The sequence below is a fragment of the Pteronotus mesoamericanus genome, unplaced genomic scaffold (genome assembly GCF_021234165.1).
Source record: "Pteronotus mesoamericanus isolate MK-2021 breed Mesoamerican mustached bat unplaced genomic scaffold, CSHL_Meso_final contig_25, whole genome shotgun sequence".
Taxonomy (NCBI): Eukaryota; Metazoa; Chordata; class Mammalia; order Chiroptera; family Mormoopidae; genus Pteronotus; species Pteronotus mesoamericanus.
The window spans coordinates 16852498-16878859 of NW_026555105.1; the positions used below are offsets into that span (position 1 = coordinate 16852498).

Genomic DNA, 26362 nt, shown 5'->3' on the forward strand with positions numbered 1-26362 from the left:
CGGAACCTCTCTTCTACAAAATCCCATAGCTCATCAGCACACATCTGGCAGCATTCAGCCCATTCTCCCTCCTACTCTGTGATCAAACACACTTTTAACAGGTAAAATGAGATGTAGATGCAAATAGCCTTAATTACTTTGAATCACCTTAGAATCCTCAAATGTCAGAGCTGGAAGCACCTAAGAGACCATGCCCAACTCTCTCATTTTTCAGAAGGAAAAATACAGACAGGAGGACTCTTGTTTGAAATGACACAGCATCAGAGCCAGGAATAGAATTCTGGCATTCTGCCTCACAGAATTTCTTTAGGGATTCCATGATTTCAGAACTAGTCTTAGGATAATAATTATTATTCCCATTTTGCAGATAAGGAAGCTGAAGCCCAGGGAAAGTGGTCTCCCTGAGACTGGGTAAGATGAGGGGACCAGAACCTTGATCCCTCACTTCTAGGCCAGGAACCAACCTCCTTCTCTTCTGCATTGCAAGCAATCTGTATAGTGTACTGAGTGTAGGCCCACAGTTAAAATCAATGGGTATTAGAAATTGTCATTATACACCAGTGGACAGGTGACATCAGCCTGACAGTGACCTCCTCAGAGGCAATACCATGGAACAATACCCGAGTCCTGGCTTGACCATTTGTGGGTCCCTGGGTCTTTCTGGGCCTCATCTATAAGATAAGCGGGCTACAATAGCTGATCTCATCTCCTCCAAAGTTCTTGGACACCCTAAGCTCCTTGACAGCAGACCCCCGCTGTCTGTGGAGCCTCTCTCAGCTGGGGTCTTTGTTTCGCCACTCTACAGGGAAGCCGGAAAAGCAGCCAGGGCTTACAACTGCAAAGTAACTATTCCCAAATGCCACTGGCCAAGCAGGGACCACCCTTAAACAACAATGGGATGGAACATGGAAAATCCAGCTGTCTCCCAGCACAGACATTCAGCTAGACACATCTGCTTATCTTTACAAACTGGCAAAGAGCAACCAGGAATCAGGGCATAAATAAGGGATGGTCTACTCTGCCCTATCATCGGAGCAGGGGTATTCCTGAATAACCAGGTGGTAATGGAATGGAGGGTAAAGAACCCTAGATGGCTATTCTTGGGCCCTGATCCCTGTCCCAGCCATGCATGGACTAGTTGCATACCCTGCGCAAAGTGCTTTCCCTCTGCGGGGCTCAGTTTAAAGACAGGGTGATAGTTCACAAAACATGTCTACAGGTGTTTCACTTGATAATTAAAGACAACCTTGTGAGGCTGGTACAATTCTTCTAACAGATAGGGAAACTGAAGCTTGGAGAGGTTGAGGGTCTCATTCAAGGTCACACAGCTAGAAGCTGGTAGATCCAAGGCCCAAAGGTCTTAGACCACCAAACCCAATACTCAAGGGTGGTCAGACGAAGAACAACTCCTCTCTTCCCTCATCCTCATTAAGAGTCTCTGCCAGACCAAAGCAGCTCAGACCCTTGTTCACTTGCCCAATCTGGTGGCCTGCAAAGTTCTGGCATCAAAGCCCACAGCCCAGCTGCCTAGGAGGCCGCACCCCCCTGTAAAATTTCATTACTCAAGTTGGCAAGAACGCAGCCCCCACCCCCAGCCGGGTCTAAATAAACGCCCAAGTGATATCACATCCTGCCAGCTCCAAAATAGTCCAGGTCTGCCCACAAGCGATCACAAAGTGCCAGGCCATGCAGGGCCAGCGGGCAGGGACACCCAGCCCGTGACACCCTTTACACACTCAAGCAACTAAAGCAGAAGCCTCAGAGCAGGAAGGCCACCCACTCCCAGCTCCACCAGCCAGCCTGGCCCCTCCCTCCTTGCCCGCTTTGTTGGGAGGCAAAGAGCCTCCTGCCCCAGTGCCAGCCCTCGCCCCAGCGCCAACCCCATGGAGCCTCAGCCGCGGCCAGCCTGCGGGCAGACTCCGGCCGACCCAGACACCCCACCACTCACATTGCTTCAAGAGCTCCAGACACAAAGCCATGAGGGCCGGATGGGGGTCAGAGACCCAGAGACCGGCAAAGACAGAAAAGGGGAGAGGGAGAGACAGAGGAGCAGAGAGAAGGGGAGACAAGGGACTAGGGCAGAGAAAGCAAGGGGGCAAAGAGACCTGGGTAAAAGAGCAGGTTCAAAAAGAGGGCCTTCAGCACAAGAGACACGAAGTGGTGAGACCAATGAGACAGGTGTGGGGGCAGAGAGAGGCAGGGAGAGCAAAGCAGGGGATCCCCACCCAGTGAAATGGAAGGGGGGACGGGCAGAGCCTGAAAGAGACAAGGAGAGACAGCGACAGGGGACAAACCAAGGGAAAGCAGGGAGGGGCCCTGAAGTCGGGGAGCTGGGGAGCTTTGTGGAGGTTCCAAGGAGAGAGACCCCAAGGAATATCAGAGATCCCAAGGAATGGGGGCGGGGGGACACCGAAAGAGGAAAAATCCTGAGGAAATAAGGACTAAGAGCAGGCAAGACCCCAGGGATCTGGGGCTGCAGATGGAAGGAAGGCCCCCCAAAGGATGTGCGGGAAGCTCAAAGGGGAGATCTGGGGGTGTTGGGGGTGTTCTGAAAGACCCCCAAAGACGTGGGGGTGCTCTGAGAGGGAGTCCTGAAGAACGGGGGCGCTCAGAAAGGGAGGCTCTGAGGGATGAGAGGAACGCGTTTGAGGGGGACCCGAGATGGGGAGCGAGGGAGGGGCTGCGAGGCAGCGCGAGGGCAGAGACAAAGAGACAGCGAGCCGGGGAGAGACAAAGCGGGCGGAGCGGGGAGACCGGCTGAGGTCTGGTGGCTGGACAGGAGGACGGAAGCGCGAGCGGGCGGGTGGACTGACGGACGGACGGACGGACGGACGGACAGACAGGGAAGAGGGCGGGGGGAGGGCCGGGCGGGGGCGGCGCCCGTCTCCTCGCGGGGCCGCGGCTGCTCCGGGCGGCTCTGGGCGGGCCCCGGGCGTCCGGGCTGAGGAGGCGACGGCGACGACGTGGACCGGACAGATGGACGGAGTGACGGACCGGCTGGCGGCAGCGGCGGCCAGCTGCGGGCACTCACCCTCCTCCCTCACGCGGCCCGGCCCGAGGCTCCGGTTTTGTACGCCTCAGGGGCGGGGCCTCTGGGTTAAAGCCCCGCGTTGGCCCCGCCTTGCCCCGCCCTCCGCGTCAGCCGCGCGCGCCTCGACCGGGACTCAGAGGGCGTGCGGGGACGCGCAAAGCCTTCTCGGCACTTGGCAAGTCGAACGCGAACGCGCGGCTGGTCTGGTGCGCAAGCGCGCGGGGCGCTCACTCCTTCCCGAGTCGACGGACCGTGAGAGGGAGCGCAGGCCCACGTCGGCACGCGCATGCCAGAGCACGGGGTTGGGGGCGGGGGGGTGGCTCCGCCCCTGAAGCCGCCCGGTCTAACCGGTTCCAGCTGGAACCGGACGCATGCTCTGTGCGAGAGGCGGATACCACAGAGCTCTCGTTTACCACAGGGACAGCTTGTTGCTACTCGGGGAAACTGAGGCCCAGAGCAAGCAGCCTCAGGTAGTCTTTTCACCCCGGTAGGATCAAATTAGACTTCAAGTATGACTGACTCTATGTCGTAACTGTTTATAGTTGTCCCCGCTGCATCATCATCATGTTGCTGTCCTCACCTGAGCCTCCTAGACTGGGTTAGAATCCTGGCTCAGCCTCTAGAGGGCTGTGTGACCTTGGTTGCCCATTTGACCTCCCTGAGCCTTCATTTGCTCTTTGACATAATAAAACCTGCACATCCGCAGTACCCTGGAGGGCAAGCGCACTAGGTGCAGCCTACATTCGTTAACCACTGTGTTTTAGCCTCTTGGCCCTCCCAGTTCTCCGCTTCTCCTCTACAATTTCCCCCCTTCTCAAAGTTTCAGAGTCGTTTCCCTGCGGGTCTCATTCTTCCAGACCGCAAGTGCAGTAGGCCTGTCATCCACAGACCCAGCTCCTGCTTCCCAGCCTGCCGAGCTGGGTGACCTAGGCAAGTCCCTTCCCTTGCCTGTGCATCTCTTTTCCAAATATGAAATGGAGAGAGAAAGGGGTGCTGCGTGTCAGCATCCCGGCAGACTCTGGGGTTGTCCCGCAGAGTTGGACACTCCGAGGACACTGGAGCAGGAGCTGGGGTCCTCTTTCCCTCCCTGTTCTCACATGCGCTTCTGGACGCTGTGCTCCAGAACCTCCATGACTTTGGAGAGTCAGAAGATGATGCTGAACAGAAAAGGATCAGAAAGAAGAGGGAAAATAAGAGAGACGTGGGGACCCCAGAGCCCCAGGGGTAGAACCAGCTCCCCCACCTGGTTCTCTTGTAAGAGGTAAGAGACCAGAGAAAGGGCGTTTTGAGTTTCCTCTGGGAGCTCAGAGAAGAGTTGCAGAGTGGCCCTGCTGTAACCTCCACTGGTGTCCCTGCAGGGCTACAAGTCCTTCCTGCACAACAGCCCTCTCTCTCCTGAAAACAACAGGGAGCGAGTAGCAGTGGTAGAATTCCACAGCAGAAATAAGAAGAAACAGAAGCAAGACGAGAACACAAAGACCTAAACTAGTACTCTTGAAAAAGATGTAGCTATACAAGAATTTAACCTAGAAAAGGTACAGCTGGAGGTGCACCACTTTGGGATCATGGGTTATGGAAAAGGAAAGGAAAGCGTCCTGCAACAGGAAGGAGCTGTTATGTGAATTACAAAGTTTTGCAGGAGCAGATCAAAGAAAAATAGGCAGCAAAGGAAGAAGAAAAGAGAATGGCCCAGTACACAAATATTTTCAAGAAAAAGAAGAGGAAAGGGCAGGAAGACAGGAAATCCAAAAAGAAAAAAAATCAGCTCCCAATATTTTGTCATGTGGACATACCGAACAGGTTGGAAAATTAAAAAATGGGACATTGATTCTGACCCAAGTTGATTTCAAGAAAAGAAATTCATCTAGAGTGGCTAAATGAAGTGCTTTATGAAATAAAGGGAGGAATAGGAAAGTGCCATTGAACTGAAACTGGACCCCAATAAGACTCCCAGACTATTCTTTATTTCATATTTCATAGACTGCTTTTTTACGTTAGGAAAAAAATCAAATAGAAATGAGAACATTTCTGATTGCTGAAGTGTCTGTTTGATGGTGATAACCATGCTGGGCCAAATGCAGTGTGAATATAAAGTAAACCTATTGAATGTTTAATATTCTCCAGCAAGGTTCACTCAAGTTTCACCTTCAATGATGTTTTGTGCATTTGTTCATAATAAGATTTCATAAATTTACTGATTTGTAAGTGCTAATAATTACCTTAAATTGCCATTTAACTTTCTAAAAATGATTTAATGCTACTATATCATGAAAGAACTAAGAATGTTATAATGTCAGTTATTTTGTGGGAGAAGCAGTTTCAATTTTGAGCCTCAAGTGTATAAAATCTACTTCATAAAATATTATGTAAATAAATACAACTTTTGTTGTATAAATAAGTAAATAAAGGGGAGAAAAGAATCATACTGAAGATGATACAGTGTTTTGGACACCACTGTCCCAATTTTTACTTAAAGGCATATTGACAACAAAAGCAATTGAGGATTATTGGGCCAGGTACAGCACTAAGACTTTGAACATAATAGCCTATTTCGTCCTATGCTGCATGTGTCCTGTTCACTTAGTGTTTATCTTTAAACTGATTTACTTACAAAATTCAGGAAGCCCCTACACACGAGCCTGACGGCCTTGCTCTGTTCCAGCCACACCAGCTCTTGCTCCTCTTCTAACACACCAGGCACCCTCCTACTTCAGCGCCTTTGTACCACTCTTCACCCTGCCTGGCATACTTCCCCAGCATAACTGGTTCCCTCATCTCCAAGTCTTTGCTCAAATATCTTTTTTAATGAGTTTTACCCTAGCTACCCCACTTATGCTGCAATACCCGTCCCCTCACCCTGATAGCATTCCCAGGACCCCTTGTCCTATACCACTAAACCATATACTTATTTATGTTATTTATGCTTATCGTTTTGTCTGCCTCCCCCTATGCCCCATGTATTCTCCATGAAAGCAAGGCCTTCTCTTTTGTTCATTGATGTGTCTGGTACCTAGAGTACAACCTGGCCAATTCCAGGTGATCAATAAACATCTAGTTAATGAATGGGCTGATTGCAAGGCTCATATCCTTACCCACCATACCATAGGGCCTCCAACATTCATTTAAATACTTCAGTCTTTCCTCCTTTGGGGTGATTTCTCTACCCCCAGGAATGTAAGGAATGCCTCTGTCCTGTTCAAGAATCTCAATCCTGGTGTTCTTGGCCTCCCTGCAATTCCTTAAACCCATCGTTATTTCTGCTAGAAGGCTCAATGGGTCTGTCTAAAAATAGGATTTGGGCCCTGGCTGGTGTGACTCAGTGGGTTGAGCATCAGCCTGCAAACCAGAGGGTGGCTGGTTTGATTCCCAGTCAGGGCACATGCCTGGGTTGCAGGCCAGGTCCCCAGTAGCGGGAACATGAGAGGCAACCACCCATTGATGTTTCTCTCCCTCTCTTTCTCCCTCCTTTCCCCTCTGTCTATAAATAAATACATAACCTTTTTTTTTTAAAGGGGTTTAGAAAGTGACAATCCATGTACTGAGCACACAGTAGGCACTCAATTAACCAGGACCATATCATGTCCGAGGCCTGGTGCACGAGGGAGGAAGCTGCTTTCTGCCCAGTGCCCTTTGTGGAGAGTGCCTATAGGGGATTCTGGCTCCTTACCAAGCACTGTGGAAGTACAGAGGGAAGGTCTCCTGGATCCTCCCATTAGTCTCAGTCACTGTGGCCCTTGCCCAGACCTCACTGCTTTTCCTAGATCAGTGTACCAGCCTCCAGCCCATCAGCCCATACTGCCAGATAATGCTCCCTGAAACTCTGTGATCACAGTGCACCTCTTTACCAGGACTTTGGGTAGCTCCCCAACAGACAGGATAATGGCATATTCAAGTCAGGCAGACCCAAGTGGGAAACACCTATCTGGGTGTTTTCCACTAACAGAGTGACCTTGACTTGACACTCTGCAGTTTCTTTGTAAAGTATCTGTAAACATGTATGCGCATATGTGTGTGCATGCGTACAAGAGGTTAATTGGGTTAAATCAGGAATGTCAGATATGTGCAACTCTCCTGGACATGGCAGACATCACTAACTGATGGTGGCACACTTCTCTGCTTAACTAAATCTCAGTCCTAACCTCCAGGGATCAGAGATGACACATGAGTTGAAGTCTATTTGTGTCTCTGGACATGATGGTTCTTTGAGATTCCTCTCAGTCCTGACACTCTGGCTGCTGGACTGTCCAGTCTGACAGGAGCCTGTGGTGTAATAACCAGAGACAGTGGAGGTGTGGAAGACAAGGCTAGCTGGAGGGCTGGCTAATTACTGGAATTTGGTTAGCCTTCCTTTTTGTGTCTATGGAGGGGGAATGAATCAGAGAAGAAACTGGGAGAGTTCTGGGGGAGGCGGAAGGGAGCAAAGAAGGGAGGACAGAGCATTCTCTGACTTGGATAAAAAGTATCCAAGGATCCCCAAACCCAAGCCTCACAACATAGATGGAGAATGTGAGACACAGGGAAGGGCCAGGATCCGCCCAGAGTGACAAAGCAGAGCTAAAACTAGAACTCACAGCCCATGAGCAAGGGTGTTCCCTAGGGCAGGAACACCCAGCTCAGCCTAAAGGCTCAAGGACTGCCATGGAGTGACCCCGATGTGTCTATCTCTGTGTGTACCTGTGTGTGTGCACACACACACACAGGTACACACATGCAGGGGCAGAGAATACAGTTGGCAGGAGCAGGGGGTGCCATCTAGCAGCCTACCACCACTGTACTTGGGGTGATGTCGCAGCCTCCCTTGTGATTCAGCAGGAGTGGGAGAGACACCAAAGGAAGCCTGGGGAGAGAGGAGGGCCAGAAACTGTGAGGGAAGCAAGGGATACAGTGTGCAGGGAGAAACAGAGCTGAGGGAGACAGACGGAAGGCTGAGATGGTGGGGAGAGAGGTGGGGAGGGGTAGAGGAGGAGAAGCTAGAAGAAAGGGATGGAAAAAGGGAGAAAGGAGAGGCGAATGCATACAAAGGGGAGAGGGAGTGGGAGGGAGGGTTTTCTCTGTTCTTCTTTCTTGGAGACAGAGAGAGAGGAGGCAGGATGAGGCAGACGGCGGGGGTGATGGCACTCCTGTGGTCTCTCCCACTTAGGTCCTTTGGCTGGGGAGGGGCTTATATATACAGCCAAGCTGCTGCTTCCCCCCATCCCAGCTGGAGCTGACCCAGCCTGCCAGTCACCTGCCAGAGCTATTTATGGAATGTAGAATCTGGGTCAGAAAGGAGGAGGGACAGAGGTGGTGGTACTGGCAGCTGGGAAGCTGGCTAGCTCTGAGTGGGTGTGCGGGCAGGCACTCTGCGCCCTGCCCATGGCCACTCCTGAGGAGTCCATCCCTCCCAGGCTCTCACTGTCTTAATAACCTCCCTCCCCCACATCTATCTGCCACCTGCCTATGTGCCCATGTGAGAGTGACAAAGAGCTTTCTTGCCCCTCAACAACTAGGGGTTCAGAACAGCGGTTGGTGGTAGTGGTGGGGGAGCCCAGACTGTTTACTCCTTGGAGACAGATGCTAAGGAAAGGGGGCAACCTCCTGAGCGGGGTGACCTCCAAGGGGAGACAGCGGCTGAAAGAGGATGTGCCTGTGTGTCTGTGTGTTTCTACATGGAGAGCAGTGATTACGGACAGGACTGCCACTCTGGTTGTGCAATTTTTACACTGATTAAGGATGCCACATATTAAGGGGGCATGCCATTCACAACAAAGACATAGTTGAATTATAGGTATTATGACAAATTTCTGGCAGATGGCAATAAAGGCTCTTGTTATAATAGAAAATTGTACATTTTGACAATTTTTCAAGAGATGGCAGTTATGTGTCTGGGGGGATAGATACCCTTTCCTAACCCAGCACAAAGGTACTATATGGACCAACAGCAGCTCTGAGCACAGGTCTGAAAATCTGGTGGCTTTGATTTTCCCCAGGAAATAGATGAATTTTATCAGCATGAGGGGATCAGAGGGTGGGGGAGAGAGGAGCAAGTATTTGGTGGTCACTGCAGATACTTGGAAGGAGGGCTGATCAAGGAAACATGGGCAGTGAAATTATTTGGTGGCTCCAATCTGCTAGAAGTAGGATGTCCTCATAGGTGTGGAGGTGGATGAGCCTTAGAGACACACATGTGAGTACATGTGTAAGTATATGTAGAGATTATGTGTACATATCAGTGTGTATGTGTTTTTATGTATGTTTTCATACCATATATAGGTCTAAGGGTGCAAAAACTTTATATATGTCTGAAAGTAGGTGCATATATGCATACATGCCTGGGTAGGTGATACCTTTTTGAGTGTTTTGGTTTGGGCTAAAGTCCTAATTGAGAATAATTGAAGCTCTACATTCCTACATTTAAAGCCAAATGCTGAATCATCCATGTGGGCTGTGCTGGGTGATGGGGTAGATTGTGACTGACTGAAATTTTGGCCTCAAGTCGCAATCTTTTCCTAAATTCATGCCTTTTGCTATGTAACTGCAGCTTCCCCCACAAAAGGTGGAGTATATTTCTCTTGACCTTGGCCTTGGATTCACGTGAGTTACTTTAACCAACCAAATATAAGCAAGTGTAACAGAGACTTGAAAAGTGCTTGCAAAGTGGAGTTTGTCCTTTTTGCTCCTGCCGCCACCACAAGAAGAGCAGGTCCTGGCCAGGGCAGTGATTCCAGAAGGAGGATGCAGGACATGCAGAACAGAACCAGACAACATGAACACTCACGAGTAAGAACGGATGTATATTATTGTGTGCCACTGAAACTATGTCCTTGTTCGTTAGGCAGCATTATTGTGATAACAGCTGGCAGATAAAGACATTGGTACCAAGAGTAGAGTGTGTTAGTAACAAAAATATGTACCATTGCCTCTGAGACCAAGGGGTGAGCAGTAGGTAAAATGTTACAGTAGGCTTGAAAAAAGGTGACCCATATTATGTAGAGATGAAATGCTTCATAAAACTGTCAATCTACAGTAACTTGAAGAGAGTACATGGATTTGGGCAAGATAGTGCCCAGGTAAGATGTTGAAAGCAAAAGTTGGTTCCTTTGGGTTGTATTTGATACGGACTTACAGAAGGAAAATTCATAAAAGAAATAGGGACCTGGCAGGTAGCCCAGTTGGTTAGAGCATCATTGTCCCAATACACCAAGGTTGCAGGTTCGATCACCAGTCAGGGCGCATATAAGGATCAACGAATGAATGCAAAAATGGGTGGGGGAGCAGATCAGTGTTTTTCTCTTTCCTATCCTCTAAAAATCAATAAAAACAACAACAACAAAAGAAGTAGAGAGTGTTAAAGGGTAGAGTGTGTTTCGAGGGAATATAGAGGGCCTAGAACTTGTTGAATTGGAAAATAAATCTATCAACTCCCGTCTCTTCTGCTATTAAATCATTCTCAAATTAAGATACAGATCAAACTAAGGACAAAGGACAAAGGTCAAACCAAGGTTATGACCAGTTAAGATATAACCTGTGGACCAGATCAAATCAAGGGTATGGTTGTAACATCTTTTATTAGTATTACAAAATAACAAGTAGATGCTCTCAGCTGCTCAAAGGGGCTTCCAGAAAGCTTAGAGGTCCACAGAAGACTAATGTACCTGAAGTAGTCATAACTGAATCTAGAGAGACTGGCCTGACTCAAAAACAATGGTGGGTATGGTTTTGGCACACGGTATTAAGTGGAATCAAATACATAGAAAACTCATAAAGTGTCTGAGGTAGGGTGTGGCCAAAACTAGAATCAGCTTAGGCAGAAGGGACTGAGACCATTCAAGATATAAAAAGATACCTGGTTCCCTAACTCTCTTCAGGGAGAAAGCAGGCTAAGAAAGCTGTTTAGCTGTCCAAAGGGCACATTCTTCAGTGGTCTCTTCAGAAGTGGCCAAAAAGACAATGGAAAAGGAAGGGTTTTCAGAGAGCAGAGCCAAAAACTCCCAAGAACGATGGATTAGTGAGTCAACCCCAGGGGGTACAGCTTGGGCCTAGTCAAGGGAAATTTCCTGTCTGAGAGTGTTCATCTGACATTTGCCCAGAAGGACTTCAGAACTGCCATGGATCAGTAAGTCTTTGAATTTCTTCTCTGTCTTTCTGAACAGGAGTGTGAATTGCAATTATCCTGTCGCTGTTTCAGCAATGTATGCTGAGTGTGTGGGGAGCTGGGGGTGGGAGGTGGATAATTTTCTCTTTAGATTTTAGGTCACTCGATCAAGAGAAGTCACATCCAGATCTGGCATAGATCATGAGATCTTCATGTTATGATTGCATGAGACTTTGGGGTTCTTGAGGATAAGCATATTTTCTAAATCAATATGGCCAAGAGAGTGGTCTGTAGTAGATTGACTTAGTGACTCCGATTCTTCACTCCTCCCTGTAACTAAACCCCTAAACCCTTTGCCATATAAATACAATTTCTCACAAAAAGGTGAGAGTGTAGTCCTCCATCCCTTGTCTTTGTGCTCAGTCATATGATTTGTTTTAGCCAATAGAATTTTAGCAGATATTATGCAAGCAGGGGGCTTGGAATGTGCCTGTATAGTTAGGCTTGCTCTCTGGTGCCTCTGCCATCACCATGAGAACACGTCCTGGCTAGGCCACTGATCCCTTTGGCCTCAGCAGCAGAGCTGTCCCAGATGATTCACAAACTTGGGAGCAAAAAATAAATGTTAACTGTTGTACTACACTGCTGTCATGGTTGTTTGTTATGCAGTATGACTCTAGAAATAGCTAACCAATACAGGAACCTAAACAGTTCTGAGACTTGTAGCCCATCCCCCATCCTCAGTTCATTCATGAGTGATTGGGGTTGGGAGAGATTAGTGAATGAGAGTTTATTTGAAGAAAATTGCTGGGGTGCTACATATGTCCCCCTCAGCCCACTTCATACTTACAGGACTTCTCATGGGCCTGGTGATGCAGGAAATCTAATCCTTTATCTGAGGCTCCAACGGGACTGTAGAAGACTGCCTAGGACAGCGTGGCAGGCATCCCCGGGATTTAGAGGCCATAGGACCTGGGCACCAATACCTGCTTGGGGACCTCTAAAATGGAGAGGCTGGCAGTGCTACCTGCGTGGGATAGCAGGTCTAGAAGGAAGGCTGTAGCAGATCACCCCGTACTTTCAGTGTGCCGCAGAGCAAAGGCCTCATTTCACACAGGTTATATGGGAGTCAAGGAAGGAAGTAGGCCTGGAGTTGTCTTCAGAGAATTTTGCCCCAGATGGCTGCCTGGCAGGGCCAGGTCCCTTAGGAAAAAAACGCTGAATAGGGAGGAGGGGGACCAGTGGATAGAGGAGCTGAGGGGGAATAAGAAGCAATGGGTTGGAGGAAGATCGTCTATGCCAGGAAAGGAGGCACCATGTGGGCTCTGCAGGACGGGAGAAGCTCCAAAACTACCACCTAGGAGGAAGAGTCGGCATATGGCATCTGTCATACAGAAAGCCCTGATGCCAGGCAACACCTGTACTAGCGACCTCCCCCTCCCACCTGGAGGGACTAGAAACAGCCACTAGTAAACTAGGAACAGAGGAGACACTGATCACCATGCCCAACTGCAGGTGCATGAGATGTTGAGGTAGAAGAAACTGAAGTTTGAAATGAGACTAGACTGGACTCTTACTACCTGAAAACGATACTGTTCCTTAAGGTCTAAAAATCACTAGAGAAGCTCAAGGATCTGCCCATATCACCCAGGCAATAGTGAAACACAGTAGTTTCTTGACTTGCTCTCCTGAAAGACCAGTTCATTCAGTGAATAAGCTGGTTTCCTTATGTGTTGTACATACGATCCACAGGGTTCAGATTCATTTATGAACATCAAACACTAACTGAGTACTTGAAACAGCTGTCTCTTTTTCAACAACAATCCAACCCCAATTGCCTTCAATTGTTAGGAAGCTCAGGGTCAAGTCTGAAACCAGTGGTAACAGCTACCACTTGTCAGCTCCTACTGTGTGCAAGGCCCTGAAAAACACTAACAAACACTTCCTACGCTAAGTCTTTTAAGTTTCAACTCCCCAAGAGCCCCCTGGGGTCTGGCTTACGCCCCAATTCAATTATAGGTGGGAAACTGTGGCTCAGGAAGGAAAACCAGCTAGCCAGCTAGCTCAAAGCTCTCTCTCTCTTCTAAACCAGATATTGTGCTATGATTTTCCTTGGTCTTGATTTTGTTTGATTTTCATGGCTTGCTCTGTGACACAGGGTCCTCTTTTTTCTCTGATATTGCATGGGTTATCTTCAGAGAATTTAGAACAAGTATTGGAAAGGATAGTTTGTCCCCGATTCTGAATATGATAAAAATCTGCGAGTTCACTCCTTTGAGAGGCTCAATGTAGATCCCATCCTCTCCCTGAAGGCTCTGCCTTCCCTTTAGGTTGCTGTCCTCCCTGCATGTTTGCCTACTTTAATCCAAGCAGGTACATAGAAGTGTGAGCCTGGCCCACCAGTAGGTGGCTGTTCTGAGCCAGGGTCTGGACAGCCAGGGGCAACCAGGTGCTATCCCACAAGCCAGAACCTTCACCAGCCCCCTCATCCAGCCACCAGCAGTGGCCAGCGCCTCTGTGACCCCCATTTGAGTACCAGTTCCCCAGTTGGTCAAAATTTCAGCCCAAGGCCTCCCTAGCATTTCCCGCTGGCTACCCTCCTCCGCCCCCACCCCCTAACAAAACAAAACAAAACAAAACAAAACAAAACAAAACAAAACCCCTCCCCCAACATGGTACTCACTCGGAAGCGTGCGACTGTTGCTGAGGCTACTGGTGCTGGGCGGTGGGGAGAGGGACTGCAGGGAGACACTGTCCTCCTCTTGCGAGCAGCCCGCCTGGATGGCGCGCAGATAGCTGTGGCTGCGGGAGCGGAAGTAGCTCGGCAGCGGCAGGTCCAGTGCCTCCGCTGCTGTCGACTCTGCTTCGCTGCAGGCCGACTCGCAGGCTGCCTCGTACTGGTCGCTCAGATCTGCTTCCCGTACCTGTCCAGGCAAAGGCAGGCGTCAGGGGCCAGCTTTGCCCATCCTAAAGCGACAGGAACTTTGTGGCCGGCTCAGCCGCAGGAAGTCTCTGGATCCTCAACTCTGCCCACCTCCCCTCCGTCTCACTCAGAATGGGATGAGCAGATGAAGCCCTTGGAGATACGCACCCTTCTCACCTCTCTGGGCCTCACTTTTCCCATCTCTACAATGGAGGAGAAACTATTAAGGATAGTTTCTAGGATATTAACTAGATTGTATCTATTTGTCTCTACTGATGGACTGATAGATTTTGAGGTCACACCTGAATTCAGTGGGAAAGAAGGCTGTAATCAATTAGTAATGTCTGCCCAGAATGTTGGAATGGCCGTGCCAATAGGTATGCTAGATAATTTACTATCTTACAATGTATAGATATTTACCATCTATAAAATGAAGGCTAGTTATAGGCCAAATTTTATAGGATTCAGAGTAAGTGAGATAATTAATACCATGTACAGTGTAGTGAAGACACTTACCAAGGGTACCCAGTGAGTAAGCGACAGAATCAAACACTCCACGTGTGTATTTAAGGAAGGTTAATCTAGCCCTGGTATGCAGAATGGATATTAGGGAGGGGGTCTGGAATGGAGGCCAAGGCCGGAGATGCAATAGTCTGGTGAGAGAACGTATGACTGGATGAGGGTAGTGGCAGTGAGGATGGAGAATGGCAGCATGGCTATTTGCCACCTCGCATCTAATTCCGCCTCATTTAAATGGCTTCTAAGTGTCCCTGCAGAGATGACCAACGAAGATCCTACAAATCTGCAGCTGGAAGTGTGAGCATAGAGGGACCTCACCATACACACACTCTCCAAGGGTTCTAGAAGGGTCTGTCTGACTCATGTTTCAGGCCATGTTGATAACTGGGGATGAGAGAATATAAACCAAGATGTCAGCTGGCCAAAAATGGACACTGGGCAGAGGTCGTGGGGGAGGCTTTGGGTCTGTGGGGGCGGGGCAGGAGTTGACTGAGCACTGTGAGGAGGAAAGGACGGAGCTGGGCCTGGGGCCAGCTCTGCTCTGGACTAAGCTGTGTGACCTCAGGCTATCACTATCCTCTGGGTCAGTGTTTCTTCATCTAAATGAAATGAAATGCCTGTGTACTTGTCTGACACTGCATCAAGTAAAACGACTATGAATCATCACCTAATTTGGAGCATATGTTTGGGAAGGTCTAAATCTGTGCTGTCCAATTTGGTAGTAACTAACCATGTGTGGCTATTTAGGTATAAATTAATTAAAATTAAATAAAAGATTCATTTCCTTACTCACGTTTCACTTGCTCATGCTACCTTATCGGGCAGCATGGATTCCAGAACATTTCTCTCATGGCAGAAAGTTCTATCGGACATTATTGATAAATTAAAAGGCAGTGTGGCATAGTCAAAATTCACTTGGAGGGGATATTAAAGAGATAGGTGTTTCCAAAGCTGTCGCCTCAAGGATAGTGAGAGGTGCTTGTGACTGCAAAGGGCAATGAGGTCTCGCTTTGGGATCACACAGTAACGGCACAGCACTGGAATGGGAGGGACTGTCGGGGTTTCAGTCCCTGGTTCATCATTTCTTCACAACGTGAATGTGGGAAAGTCACTTAACTCCTCTGCATCTCACAGCAGTATAGAGACCAAACTTTATAGGGTTATTGTCAAGATTAAGTGAGATAATTCCCACCACAAACTTAGAATAGTGTCTGGGAGAGTAAACGCCTGCTAACCTGTGCCTAGTATCACAGGCAGCTCCGTGGGGTGAGTGCAAGGACTTGTAAATGTTGGTTAGGATGCACCCAAGCTCTGGCAGGGGTGGGGGCAGTCACCTGAAAGTGCTGCTGGCATGTGTACCACTGAGGACACACCGTGTGCAAGGAACTTGGTATGTGAACATATCACATCCTTACCATGAGTCTGTTGAAGTAAAAGGAAAAATAGGTTTCCTGGCCCACTGTGGATTCCCCCAAAGACTTTCTGGAATATTATCATCAAGAGGCACTGTGACAGGAGGGTGGGGGGCACATAAGGCACCCGCCTCCGGCATCAGGAAATGTGGGGCCAATCCTACTTTGTTTTGCTCCTGTAGGACATATGGCCTCAGACAAGTACATTGACCAATGAGGGATCGAACTCAGAGAACCTCTTCTGCTCTACTTTCTGGTCTTGGGGCTGGAACCCGGGAGGGGGGAGAGGGCCACATCGAGGGGCAGGATAAGTGTGCATGGGTGGGGGGCTCCCTTTGGGCAGCCAGATGGTTCCAACCTGTACCACCTACCTTAACTTTTATAAAATCAAAAAGTCTCTGCAATCAGAAAGTCCCAACAGCCCAACATCCTTAAAGGCCCCAAAAGGGGAAAAGTCAGGGGACCTGGGGGCTGGGACCTGGAGGTCAATACCACCCGCCCCCAGCCGGCTCAAATAAAATAGTCATCCCAGGATTTTGACAGTGTTGGGGGAGGTAAGAAGGGAGGAAGCCAAAAGACTCTCAGGGAATGCTTTCCCTTATCCTGGGGTTATTTCTTATCCCATTCATAGAACCTCATTCATCCTTTCCAATTTTTGGGAAGAGGAAATTGAGGCACATAGAAATGAAGCAATAGGGCTAGGGAGTGGAAGGTCAGGGTACCAACACGAACCTAGACTCCACCCTCATTGGAGGGGGCTTTCCTGTTCTGGCTCTGCTTGTACCTGCCCGGGCTGGGAGGTAGATGTCACTCAGATGCCAGGAGTAAAACCCAGCCCTAAATTCTGGGATTGGGGTACGAAAGAATGGCAAACATACTGACCTGCTGCTCATGACCAAACAACTGGGGGATCAAGGAGGCCTGTCCAAAAATCTGCAGAAAGAGAGGGAGGGGGTAGGTTATGGGGAGACCAAGGCTGGGGCTGAGGTTGGTTGCTCAGGCTCGGCTGCAAGAGAACTTGTGGCTGACTGGTCTAACCTCCTCAGACTGGCTGAGGCCTAGGTGCTAGGTCTCACTTGGCTTTCTCCAGGGATGGGAGGCTCACTCCTTCTAGGGCTGAGCATTGCTGAGGATTTATAATCTGCTGCTTACAGGTTTTCCTCTTGGTCCGGCCCCTGGCACCATGGATGCTCTGTCTGCTGCCTCTTACCCAGGATCTACAGATTAGGGACAGAGACTTCTCTTCCCTGGTCAGGGCCTGCGAAGTCCAATGGCTGGTGGGAGGGGGGCTCCTTCTGGCCAGATTCAAGGTATCTCTGAGGCCTAGAGTGACCTGAGGCTAGAGCTGGCACATCTCTGACTTTGGGACCCCATATGTGACTCAGGTCACTCAAGCTTCTGGGAGTGAAGGTGTGGGGGTTCAAAGGACCCTGGGCTAGGACAGAGCTGGGGATGGGCAGGGGGTAATAGGAGAGACCTGCTGGGGTCCCCAGCCTGGCTGATAACATGTGCCTTTTGTATAGCCAAAGGACAAATGTGATCCAGGTGCCAGGGCCAGGTAGGGGACAGAGATGGGTGTGAGAGAGAGAGAAACAGCTAGACCCAGAGAGAAACGTGGAAATGAGACATACTGCAGAGGCAGAGACGGATGTAAATGAGGGTAGAGACATAAGTACAGACAGGAAGACTGAGAGCTGAGAGAACGTGATAGGGTAGAAGAGACAGGGAGGGAAGCCATCCACTCAGCAAATACCCACATGCCCTGTGCCACGTTCTAGGGACACTGTGGGAAATAGTACAGCAAGGTCCCTGCTTGCAGGAAGCTCTCATTCTTAAGAGCAAGACAGACATTAAGTAAATAAGCAAACAAATGTAATTCCAGATAATGATAAGTGCTGTCAAGAAAACTAAGCAGGGCAAGAGAACCTGGGGATCCTTTACATGAGAGGGCAGGCCCCTCGAGGGTGTGACATTTGAGCCAAGACCTGAAGTGCAGGGAAGAGTCAGCCCTGCAAAGATTTGAGAGAGGAGTACTCCTGGAAGAGGGGGTGGCAAATGCAGTGATCTGGGGTAGGAAAAAGATGTGTGAGGGACAGAGAGGAGGCCAGTGTGACTGAAGTAGGGTGAGTGACAGAGCAAGTCAAGATCATCTCCAAGGTCCCAGAAAGAACTCTGGCTTTCATTTGGGTGAGGTAGGGGCCACGAGAAGGTCTGGAGCAGGGCTGTCGTGTACTCTGACTTAAGTCTTTTACAAATTCCCTCTGGCCACTAAGAGCAGACTGGAGGTGGCAGGCATGGAGGCCAGGACAACTGTTCAGGTGACACTTGGTGGGGCCTAGATGAGGGTGGCAGAGAGTCCCATGGCTGGGGCGTTACCCCTCCGTACACCAGAGGTCAGTCTCCTTGGAGTCTGGGAATGGCAGTGCCGAGGGTGGGGGCCTGGGGAAGGCTTGGCCAGGCCAGGAAGAATGGAGTGTTCAGGAGTTGGGACCCCCAAGCTTTCTGGCCCTAAGCAGTTCATTAGCCTGGGCCATGGGACTGCACACAGCATGACCGAGGGCCTGTTCCTGCTCAGAGAGAAGGCTGGGTCTGTGCCTGGCTGCCCTCGCTGCCTTGCTGTGCAATCACTGGCCCGTGTCTGCCCTCTCTGGGCCTTGTCTCCAAATCCACACCATCGGGGGAGCCCTCGAGCCTTGGCCGGTCCTACCTTCACAAACTCTTAAGCGGCTGGGGTCCGGGGCTGGGTCTGACAGCCCTGGATCCCTGCCCAGCTGTGCTTCTTCTTAGCTGTGTGACCTCACCTCTCTGAGCCTCAGTGTCCTCATCTGTGAAATGAGGATGGGAATAATAATGTCCCCTCGGGGGTGGCTGTGAGGGTTCAAGGAGCTGAGCTTTGAAAGTGCAGCATGGTATGCTTATTGCTGTCAGTAGTCCAGAGTGGAGAAGCAGCTTGTGTGAGGTCACACAGCAAGATGACAAGAACCATGAAGGTACCTGAGCACTTCATGTTCATTATCTCACAGATTCCTTGCAACCCTTTGAAACTGGAATTATCACCCTCCTGTGGTAAATCAGGAAACAGGTTCAGGGAGCAGGTGACTTGTCCTGGGTCCCTAGTATCAGTAACAAGACTGGGACCCAAACCCAGGTCTCTGGTTCCCATCCTCGGGGCCCCTTTGTCTAGCGCACTGATGTGGGCCCTCAGGATCCACTGCCTAGGTCGTGCAATGCCAGGCCCCGTGACTGCTCCCCAGGCACAGGACAGCCAGTGAGACACACACAGGCAGCTTTGAGAACAAAGACTGAACAGAAGCACAGTGTAGACCACTCAGCAGGGGTTGGGACTGGACGTCTGTCCTCCTGGGCAGGAGCTGGGGCTCCCTCGAGCACACTGACCTGCTTGCCCACCTCACCTGGCTGATGCAGCTGGAGTCGTTGAGACTGTCGCTGACGGGGTTGTAGTCTTCCTCCCAGCTCGGACACTTGGAGGGCAGCAGCATATCCACAGAATCCAGGCGATCCAGACTCCTGGTGGGGGTGGGGAGCAGACAGGGCTCAGCCCACCCATTGTTCAGCTTGGGAAACTGAGGCTCAGAGGGAAAAGACTAGCCAAGGTCATTCAGTGGCAGAGGGAAAAATGGAAGTCACTGCTAGTCTGATGGTTTTGATGGTCGTGGTGGGGCAATGAGCAAGGGGAGGGCACCCAGTTTTTGGAGGCCTTGTGAGGCTGGAGAGCGCAGGCAGCCCTCGCCTGTTATATCCGCTGCAGCCGTGAGGTGGCAGCACAAGCTTGCTTTTGAACGGCTCAAACAGGAATGGCCCACACCAGCTCAATTCTACAGCCCCTCCCCTGCAGGTCTAGGGCAATTCCGGAGCTGGACAGAGGAGGTGGGGACAATCAAGATCCACAGCAATGACTGACCTCAGACTAGGCTGCCCAAAGGGCATCAGTTTCGACATGATGTCAGGCGGCCTCCACCAGGCCACTGAAGGCTTACCAATTATACCCCTGGTCCCAGCTCTTCAATCTTTCTCACATCTACCTGACCCTGGGCCTCACCACCCTCCAGCCCCTGCACTCCCTGACCCCCACTGCTCTGGGGATAAGGTCCAAGCAGCCAACAGCTCAGGCTCTTTATATAGATGGGCTTGGACTGGAGTCCAGTTTCCTTGCTGCGTGACCCTGGGCAAGTTACCACCCTTGTTTAAATGTCAGTTTCCTCACCTGTTAAGTGGGAATGACACTGTGCATACCTACTGGGGCTGTGACAAGAAGGATTCAGTGATGCAGATTAAAGTGCACTGGGGCAGTAGACCCCAGAGTACAGCAAGAGCTAACAGAAGGCACTTGTCGCTATTGCTATTATTATTGATCTCTTCTTATTCAAGGCGTGTGCCTCAGTCCAGACCACCTCTCCAATGGTAATGCCCACTGGTCATTCATAGAATCGTAGGATCTCAAGCCTGAAAGAGGTCTTAGAAGTCGTCCAGCTCAGCCCCCTCACTTCAAGGTGGGAAAACTGAGGCTCAGAGAGGGACTGACCTGGGACTGGCCAGTGGTGCCCTGAATTTTCCCTGCAGGCCAGTCCCTGACTTCTGCTCCAGCCAGAGAGACTCCTGGCTTCTCCCTGACCTGCATCAGTCCTGTGTCACCTGACCTGCTTTGTTCCTCTGTCTCAGTCCTCCCAAATTACCTCCTCCATGAAGCCTTGGTGCATGCCCGCAGTAGCTGGAGAACTAGGACTAAGCTTGTTTTCATTAGTTCTTCTGAGTCTTTCTTTTGTTTGTTTCTGACTTGCTTTTGTTTTTCTTCCTCAGTGGACTCTGAATCCCCTACACCAAGTTTGACCTGTTTTGTACTCATTTGCTAGACTTTCTGTGACTTGCCTCTCATTCCTTTCTGTTCTGATCCCCACGGTGACTTCTGCATGTGAAAGCCTCACCTCTCTCTCTAACATTTCAATAGCTTCTTTCTGTGTGCATGTATTCCATTCATTCATACTTTCACAGACTCTTCCAAGTCTTAGAGCAACAGGGTACGGCTTGACTAGTGGAATTCCAGGCAGAGTGATGGGACATGCAAAGGCTGTCTATCTCCCTTTGACTTGAGGATTCTCTGTCCTCCCCAGTCTTGGAGCTCACCACAGGAATCAATTACAGGGACACGTGCAGAAGGGCCTGTGACCTTTCCCAGCAGTGCTGGCATCGGTGGTGGGCTTGCTTCTCCTACCCTGAAGGAGAGCGCCCCCTGGAGCAGTTTCCCCGTGAGAGTAGAACTCACCTGGGGCTGTGACTCCTATGGAAAAGGTTTACCTGGTCAGTCATTGTAGAGGCTCTCCTTCTGGTTTACCATAGGATGAGGCTCACCTGTGGTCAGGACTTAACTGGGGGAGGCCTATGGGGTGGTTCACCAAATGAAGGGGCTCTCCAAAGTCAACTCAATCACAGTGCAAGGGCCAACCTAAGGATGATGATTTCAGGAAGAGGGCTAACCTGAAGAGGGAATCACCTAGGAGGCCTGGATCATTGTGGGCTTGGCTTCACCTGGATCTGAGGCAAAAGTTATCTGTGGGGCTGGGCTCTCTGGGGACAGCCAAAAGGGAGGAAGGAGAGGGTTCCAGGGATGGGACATAACTGTGAGGGACTCACCTAGGGGGCAAGTCTTGCTTGTGAGCTTGTACAGAGCAAGAAGAATCTTCCCCAGGGTAAAGCACCTGTTGGGGCGGGACTCACCTGAAGGGGCGGAGCTCCAGTGGAACTAGGTTAACCGGTGGGCGGGGCTCCCACGGGGGTGGGGCTCACTTTAAGGGAGAGGTGCACTTAGGAAGCAGAACTCACAAGTGCCTGGGGCTTCTGGTAGTTGGGGCTTGCGCGGACAGGGCTCAGGTGTCAACTGAGACCTCCAGGGTAGGCCTGGACCTCCCTACAGGTTCTCCTAGGGGCGGGGCTTCGGGGGCAGGGCTTGCCTGGGGGCGGGGCCCTAGGGAAAGGGACTGCAAGCTCACCTGCGGGGGTTACTCTGCTCTCCCAGCGACTGCTGCGTGGCCCTCAGGTAGCTCTGGCGCCGCGCCGCCGTCTTAGGTGAGGGCTTGGGGCTGCCGCCAGACTCGTCGCTGTCCTCGTCGCCCATGGCCTTGATGTAGCTGCCGCTGCGCATGCGTCTGCACGGGATGTGGCCCTCCGCTGTGGTGTCCGCTTCACGCGGGGACAGCAGTGCAGTGCTCCACTCGCCGCCACCGCCGGGTACCTGGGGATGGGTGCAAAGGCCTCAGCACACTTGGAGAGAACCACCAGCCACTCAGCCTCGTCTCCTCACCAGGGTCAGAGCTCCGGCCCTGGAGCTGTCTTGCTGCTCATCTAAGAGAGATCGGCCTTTGGCGTTGGATACTGCCCTTGAAGCTACCCAGCAGCCAGGCAGAGCCCGGGGCTGGGAAGGATATCTGGGCTCCAGAGCCAGCTCTGCCACAGCTTCACTATGGGCCTGAAGCAAGTCCCTGCCCACTTCAGACCTAAGATTCCCAGGCTGCGTGCCCCAGCAGAATCACCCAAGGCTGTCTGATCACAAGGGCCTCCGTTGCAGCTGCCTTTCTGAGTAGCCATTGTGTACCCTTCATTTCCCCTGCTCTCTCAGGGGACGGCTGATAATGCCACTACACGGATGAGAACAGCTGGCCTGAGGGAGGCCCCCAGACCTGACACCAAGAACCTGGCCCTGGGTGGGGGAAGATGGGTCAGAGGACCCTGCACATCAGTATGGGGGTGGGGTCCTCCAAGCCAATTACAGTCCCACATCCCACTGGTCAGTAAACTGAAGTAGCAGGGAGCTGGCTTTCAGGGTGGTGCAGCCACTCAGTAAGCTGGAAAAAGGGCTCAGTTTTCCCATCTGAACCTTAGGGACCCTACCCTGCCTGTGAAGGGGGGTTGTGATAAGGGCAAGTGAGATCACAGCTGTGGGGGCAGCTCTGATCCCTAGTGGTTACAGTGGCAGTAACCAGCAGAGGGGGCCTCCTCTGTCTTTCCAAGGCCAAGCTCTGCCAGCTGCTCCAGGGCAGCGCCCACAGCCTACACCCCTCGTCCGTCTAATTCACACAGACATGTACACGCACTGGACGTTTACCTCACAATGAATGAGTACGCACATCTCAGCACTTCAGCACTTCATCACCTCAGCCCCAGCACAGAGTAAAGAGGCCTCGTCATGTGTTCATATCTGAGAACAAGCATACTTTCCCATACACATCCATCTCTCCAGGGATGTATCCCAGCAGCCACTACATTGTGTGTATACCTTTCAACGTGCACACAACATAAACACACAACATATTCACACACCTCACACACATGCTAGCCAGCACTGCTCCGTGGACATATCTCAACATGTGCCCAGCTCACCGTGTATATTTCTGCTCAACACATGCAGAGGGAGCATCCTCACTATGTCTCTACTTCATTGTGGATGCCCCGTTTCTCAGTGTACACAACGTACCCATTCTTCTTCACCAGGTGCACAAATGCATACTCCCCAAATCACAATGGCTGCACAGTTACGACATTCTTCTTGGTGCCTGCATTACCAGTGGCCAGTTTCTAGCTAAGGGAGGGTTCCTGTCTGGGACTCCCACCCTAGGGGCTCTCCTCAGCCTTCCCAACCCCCCTTCCCCAACTGACTGCCCAGCCAGTCAGGAAAGTCTGCATATTTTACCCTCCAAACCATTTGCTAGGCCAGCCTCCCTACCTCTGCTTGTCCCTTGGGAAGGCAGTCTTGCATATTTCTGCTCAATACCTGCTGCAACCTCAGCCTCCCCCCCCCCCCCCCCGCCCTCGCCTCCCATCATGCAAACAGCACAACCTCGGGGCCTGTGGGGCCGTCCTTTCCCGGCATTTCTAAAGCATTTTCACTCAGGCCAACCATACCATTTTGAGAGGAAGCCAGGTCACACAACATTCTTATATTTCTAAACTAGGAAGTGGATTGAGAGCCATAAAAACCTTAAATATATAAAATACTGCCTAGATTTCATATTCCCCTTATTTAAAAAAATAGCCTTTCCCCTTCATCTCACTGCCTCTGGAATTTTACATAGAATGACAAGAACTCAGGTCTTTGTCAGACTTTGATGTTCATCTGGTTCAAAATTGCATCTAATGTGTTCCCGAAGGCTGGCCAGGCCTGCACTGGCATCGCCCCCAGGTATGCCAGCTCACCACCTGCAGAAGCGGCCCCTTCCGCTTTGACGAGTACTAGAATCTGCTTCCTGGAACTTCCGCCCACCTCTTGGGCTCTGTCACTGCCCCTGCCCTTGAGAAACCTGGGGGATGAGAAGCAGCCGAGATGGCTGAGCTTTCTGCCATTTTCCTTGAGTGTGATTTTGGGGCATAATAAGTGCCTCAATAAACATTAGCATTTGAAAGAATAAAGCCAGCCCCCCAAACTGGGGTAGGGCCCCTGCACTCCTGCAGCCTCCCTGCTTATCTCCAGAACACTCTGCTCACACGGACGTGACTGTCTGTTCCTGTCTTTCTCTCCCAGCATCCCGATAATCGGGGCTATGTCTTATTTATCTCCAGCTCTGTTCATTGAAGTGTCCATCCGTTCCTCTACCCCTTCTCCTCTCCTATTTCCCGGGCACTTCCTCTATGCCCAACCCTGTCTTGGGCCTTGGGGACACAGCTGCGCCAGCTACGGTCCCGGTCCGCAAGGAGCCTGCAGTCTGGTGGGGGTAGCACGCAGGAGGCTGGCAATTAGAATGCTATGCAATTGGTGCTATGAGGTGGGTAGATGGCACAGCTTCCAGATTTGTCTCCTAAAGGGCTGGGACATGTCTTGGTCTCTCCTCAGGGCTGGTCTCAGAAGGGTCCCACCAATGTCTGCCGAGAGCATGACTGGTGGAAGGAATCCCCTTATGAGCAGGTGCCACCAGTCACCCATTTCCTAGGCGAGTAAACAGAGGCCTGAGTGAAGCAACTTTCCAAGTGAATCTGTGGCACAGGTCTCACAATTGTGCCTTCCTCATGGCCCTCACCCCAACCTGCCCCTGGAAGGGACCCACCTGCAGATAGTGGTAGGCTAGGCCCTGGTGGCAGGATTTGGATTTTAGCAGGCTCTTATCCAAGGTGGCTGAGGTCTTCTGACAGACCTCGTGGGCGTGGCTGAGGGTCAGAGTGGACCAGGAGCCCCGCTTGACATAGTTGGTGTCGGTGCCCACCCCAAGGCTGGGGCAGGAGGCCGGGGGTGCAGGCGGGGGTGGCGGGGCAGTCAGCTCAGTCGTATTGTTCTTGGCGGCTTTGAGCATGTGCCCACTGATGGTGTTGTAGGCGTGCATGAAGTAACGTGGCTGGCTGCGTTCTGCCTGGCGGCCCAGTGTCATCAGCCCGGAGGCGGGTCCACTGCTGCGAAAGGCACCCCCTTCGCCGTCCAAGTTGTCATCAGAGCTCCACCAGCCCGAGATGTTGGAGCGGCTGCGCCGTTTGGGCTCCCCAGCCTTGGCCCGCTCCTTGCTTTTGGCCCTCCGGCCTTTGCTGTCCTCCAAGCTACCTTTCTTGCTGCCATTGGCACCGATTTTGCCTGCTGTGCCCTCCAGTGAGGGTGCCTTGGTGAAGAAAAGCCTCTGGACTGAGTGGACAAGGTGGCGGATGCGACCAGGACTCTCACCACGGGCCTTGGCCTCACCGCGGGGGAACTGGAGAGTGCTGAAGCCATCGCGGTGGATGGGCAGCTGCTTCTCAAACTGGTCCAGGAGGTTGGCAGGCAGCCGGTTGATCTTGGTGGCCTGGGCATGGCTGGGGAAGGGGCTCTCCTCTGGCACCTCAAAGTGGGAGTTATAGTGGATGCGGGGGAAGGTACTGCTCGGTGGTGGCAGCTGGTTGTTGAGTGGGAAGAGACCATCCCCTGGAAGGGCATTCTGCCCAGGGAAGCGAGCCTCGCGGGCAAAGGCCTCTGTGGGTGAAAGCAGGTAGGGGTTGCGGTCAGGCCCTGTGAACAGGGGCTCGTGTGGTGGGTCCAGGCTGTCGGAGAGGTGGCGGGGGCGGCTGTCACCGAGGCCTTTCATGATCCCGGCCCTTGGGGCAGGGGCCGTCGCCCTAGCGGGGTGCCCGGGTCACCTCTCCCGGGCAGCAGCTGTCCTGGGGAGAGAAGACAGAAAGGAGTCAGCTGGATTTGGAGGAGACAGGGTGCTGGGAAGGTCGGCCAGACCCCCACACATGGCAGGGTTAGGAGGGTTTCTGAAGAGTCCTGGCCTGCCCTTAACATTGCAGGGCGGAGGACAAGACTACGAGTGGAGGCCCACATACCATGTGTATGAATAAAAGTTACAACTCAGGATAGTCAATTGTTAAATAAAATAATGTTCTGCTCTCCTACCTTGATGAATTATCTTCATGAGGTCTGAACTCAGAAGGCTTCT

At 51.3% G+C, this 26362-nt stretch overlaps 1 protein-coding gene and 1 pseudogene across 4 annotated transcripts in view; one reads left to right on the forward strand and one right to left on the reverse strand.

Moving 5' to 3' along the window:
* The window catches only part of DLGAP4 (DLG associated protein 4), a 126326-nt gene that overhangs the window by 50158 nt on the left and 49806 nt on the right, over window positions 1-26362 (reverse strand). For 3 of the 4 annotated variants that reach the window (XM_054573795.1, XM_054573796.1, XM_054573797.1), the window contains exons 2-6: window positions 25010-26081; window positions 21965-22206; window positions 19373-19487; window positions 16842-16892; window positions 13789-14029 (exon numbers count right to left, since the gene is read on the reverse strand). In XM_054573795.1, coding sequence (XP_054429770.1) covers window positions 13789-14029; window positions 16842-16892; window positions 19373-19487; window positions 21965-22206; window positions 25010-26008 — 1648 coding nt within the window. In that variant the 5' untranslated portion in view covers window positions 26009-26081. Of the gene's footprint in view, window positions 1-1948; window positions 3069-13788; window positions 14030-16841; window positions 16893-19372; window positions 19488-21964; window positions 22207-25009; window positions 26082-26362 lie in introns of those variants that run through there. The other variant, XM_054573798.1, reaches the window with a different exon arrangement.
* On the forward strand, window positions 2977-4912 carry LOC129070561 (uncharacterized protein C1orf131-like; annotated as a pseudogene).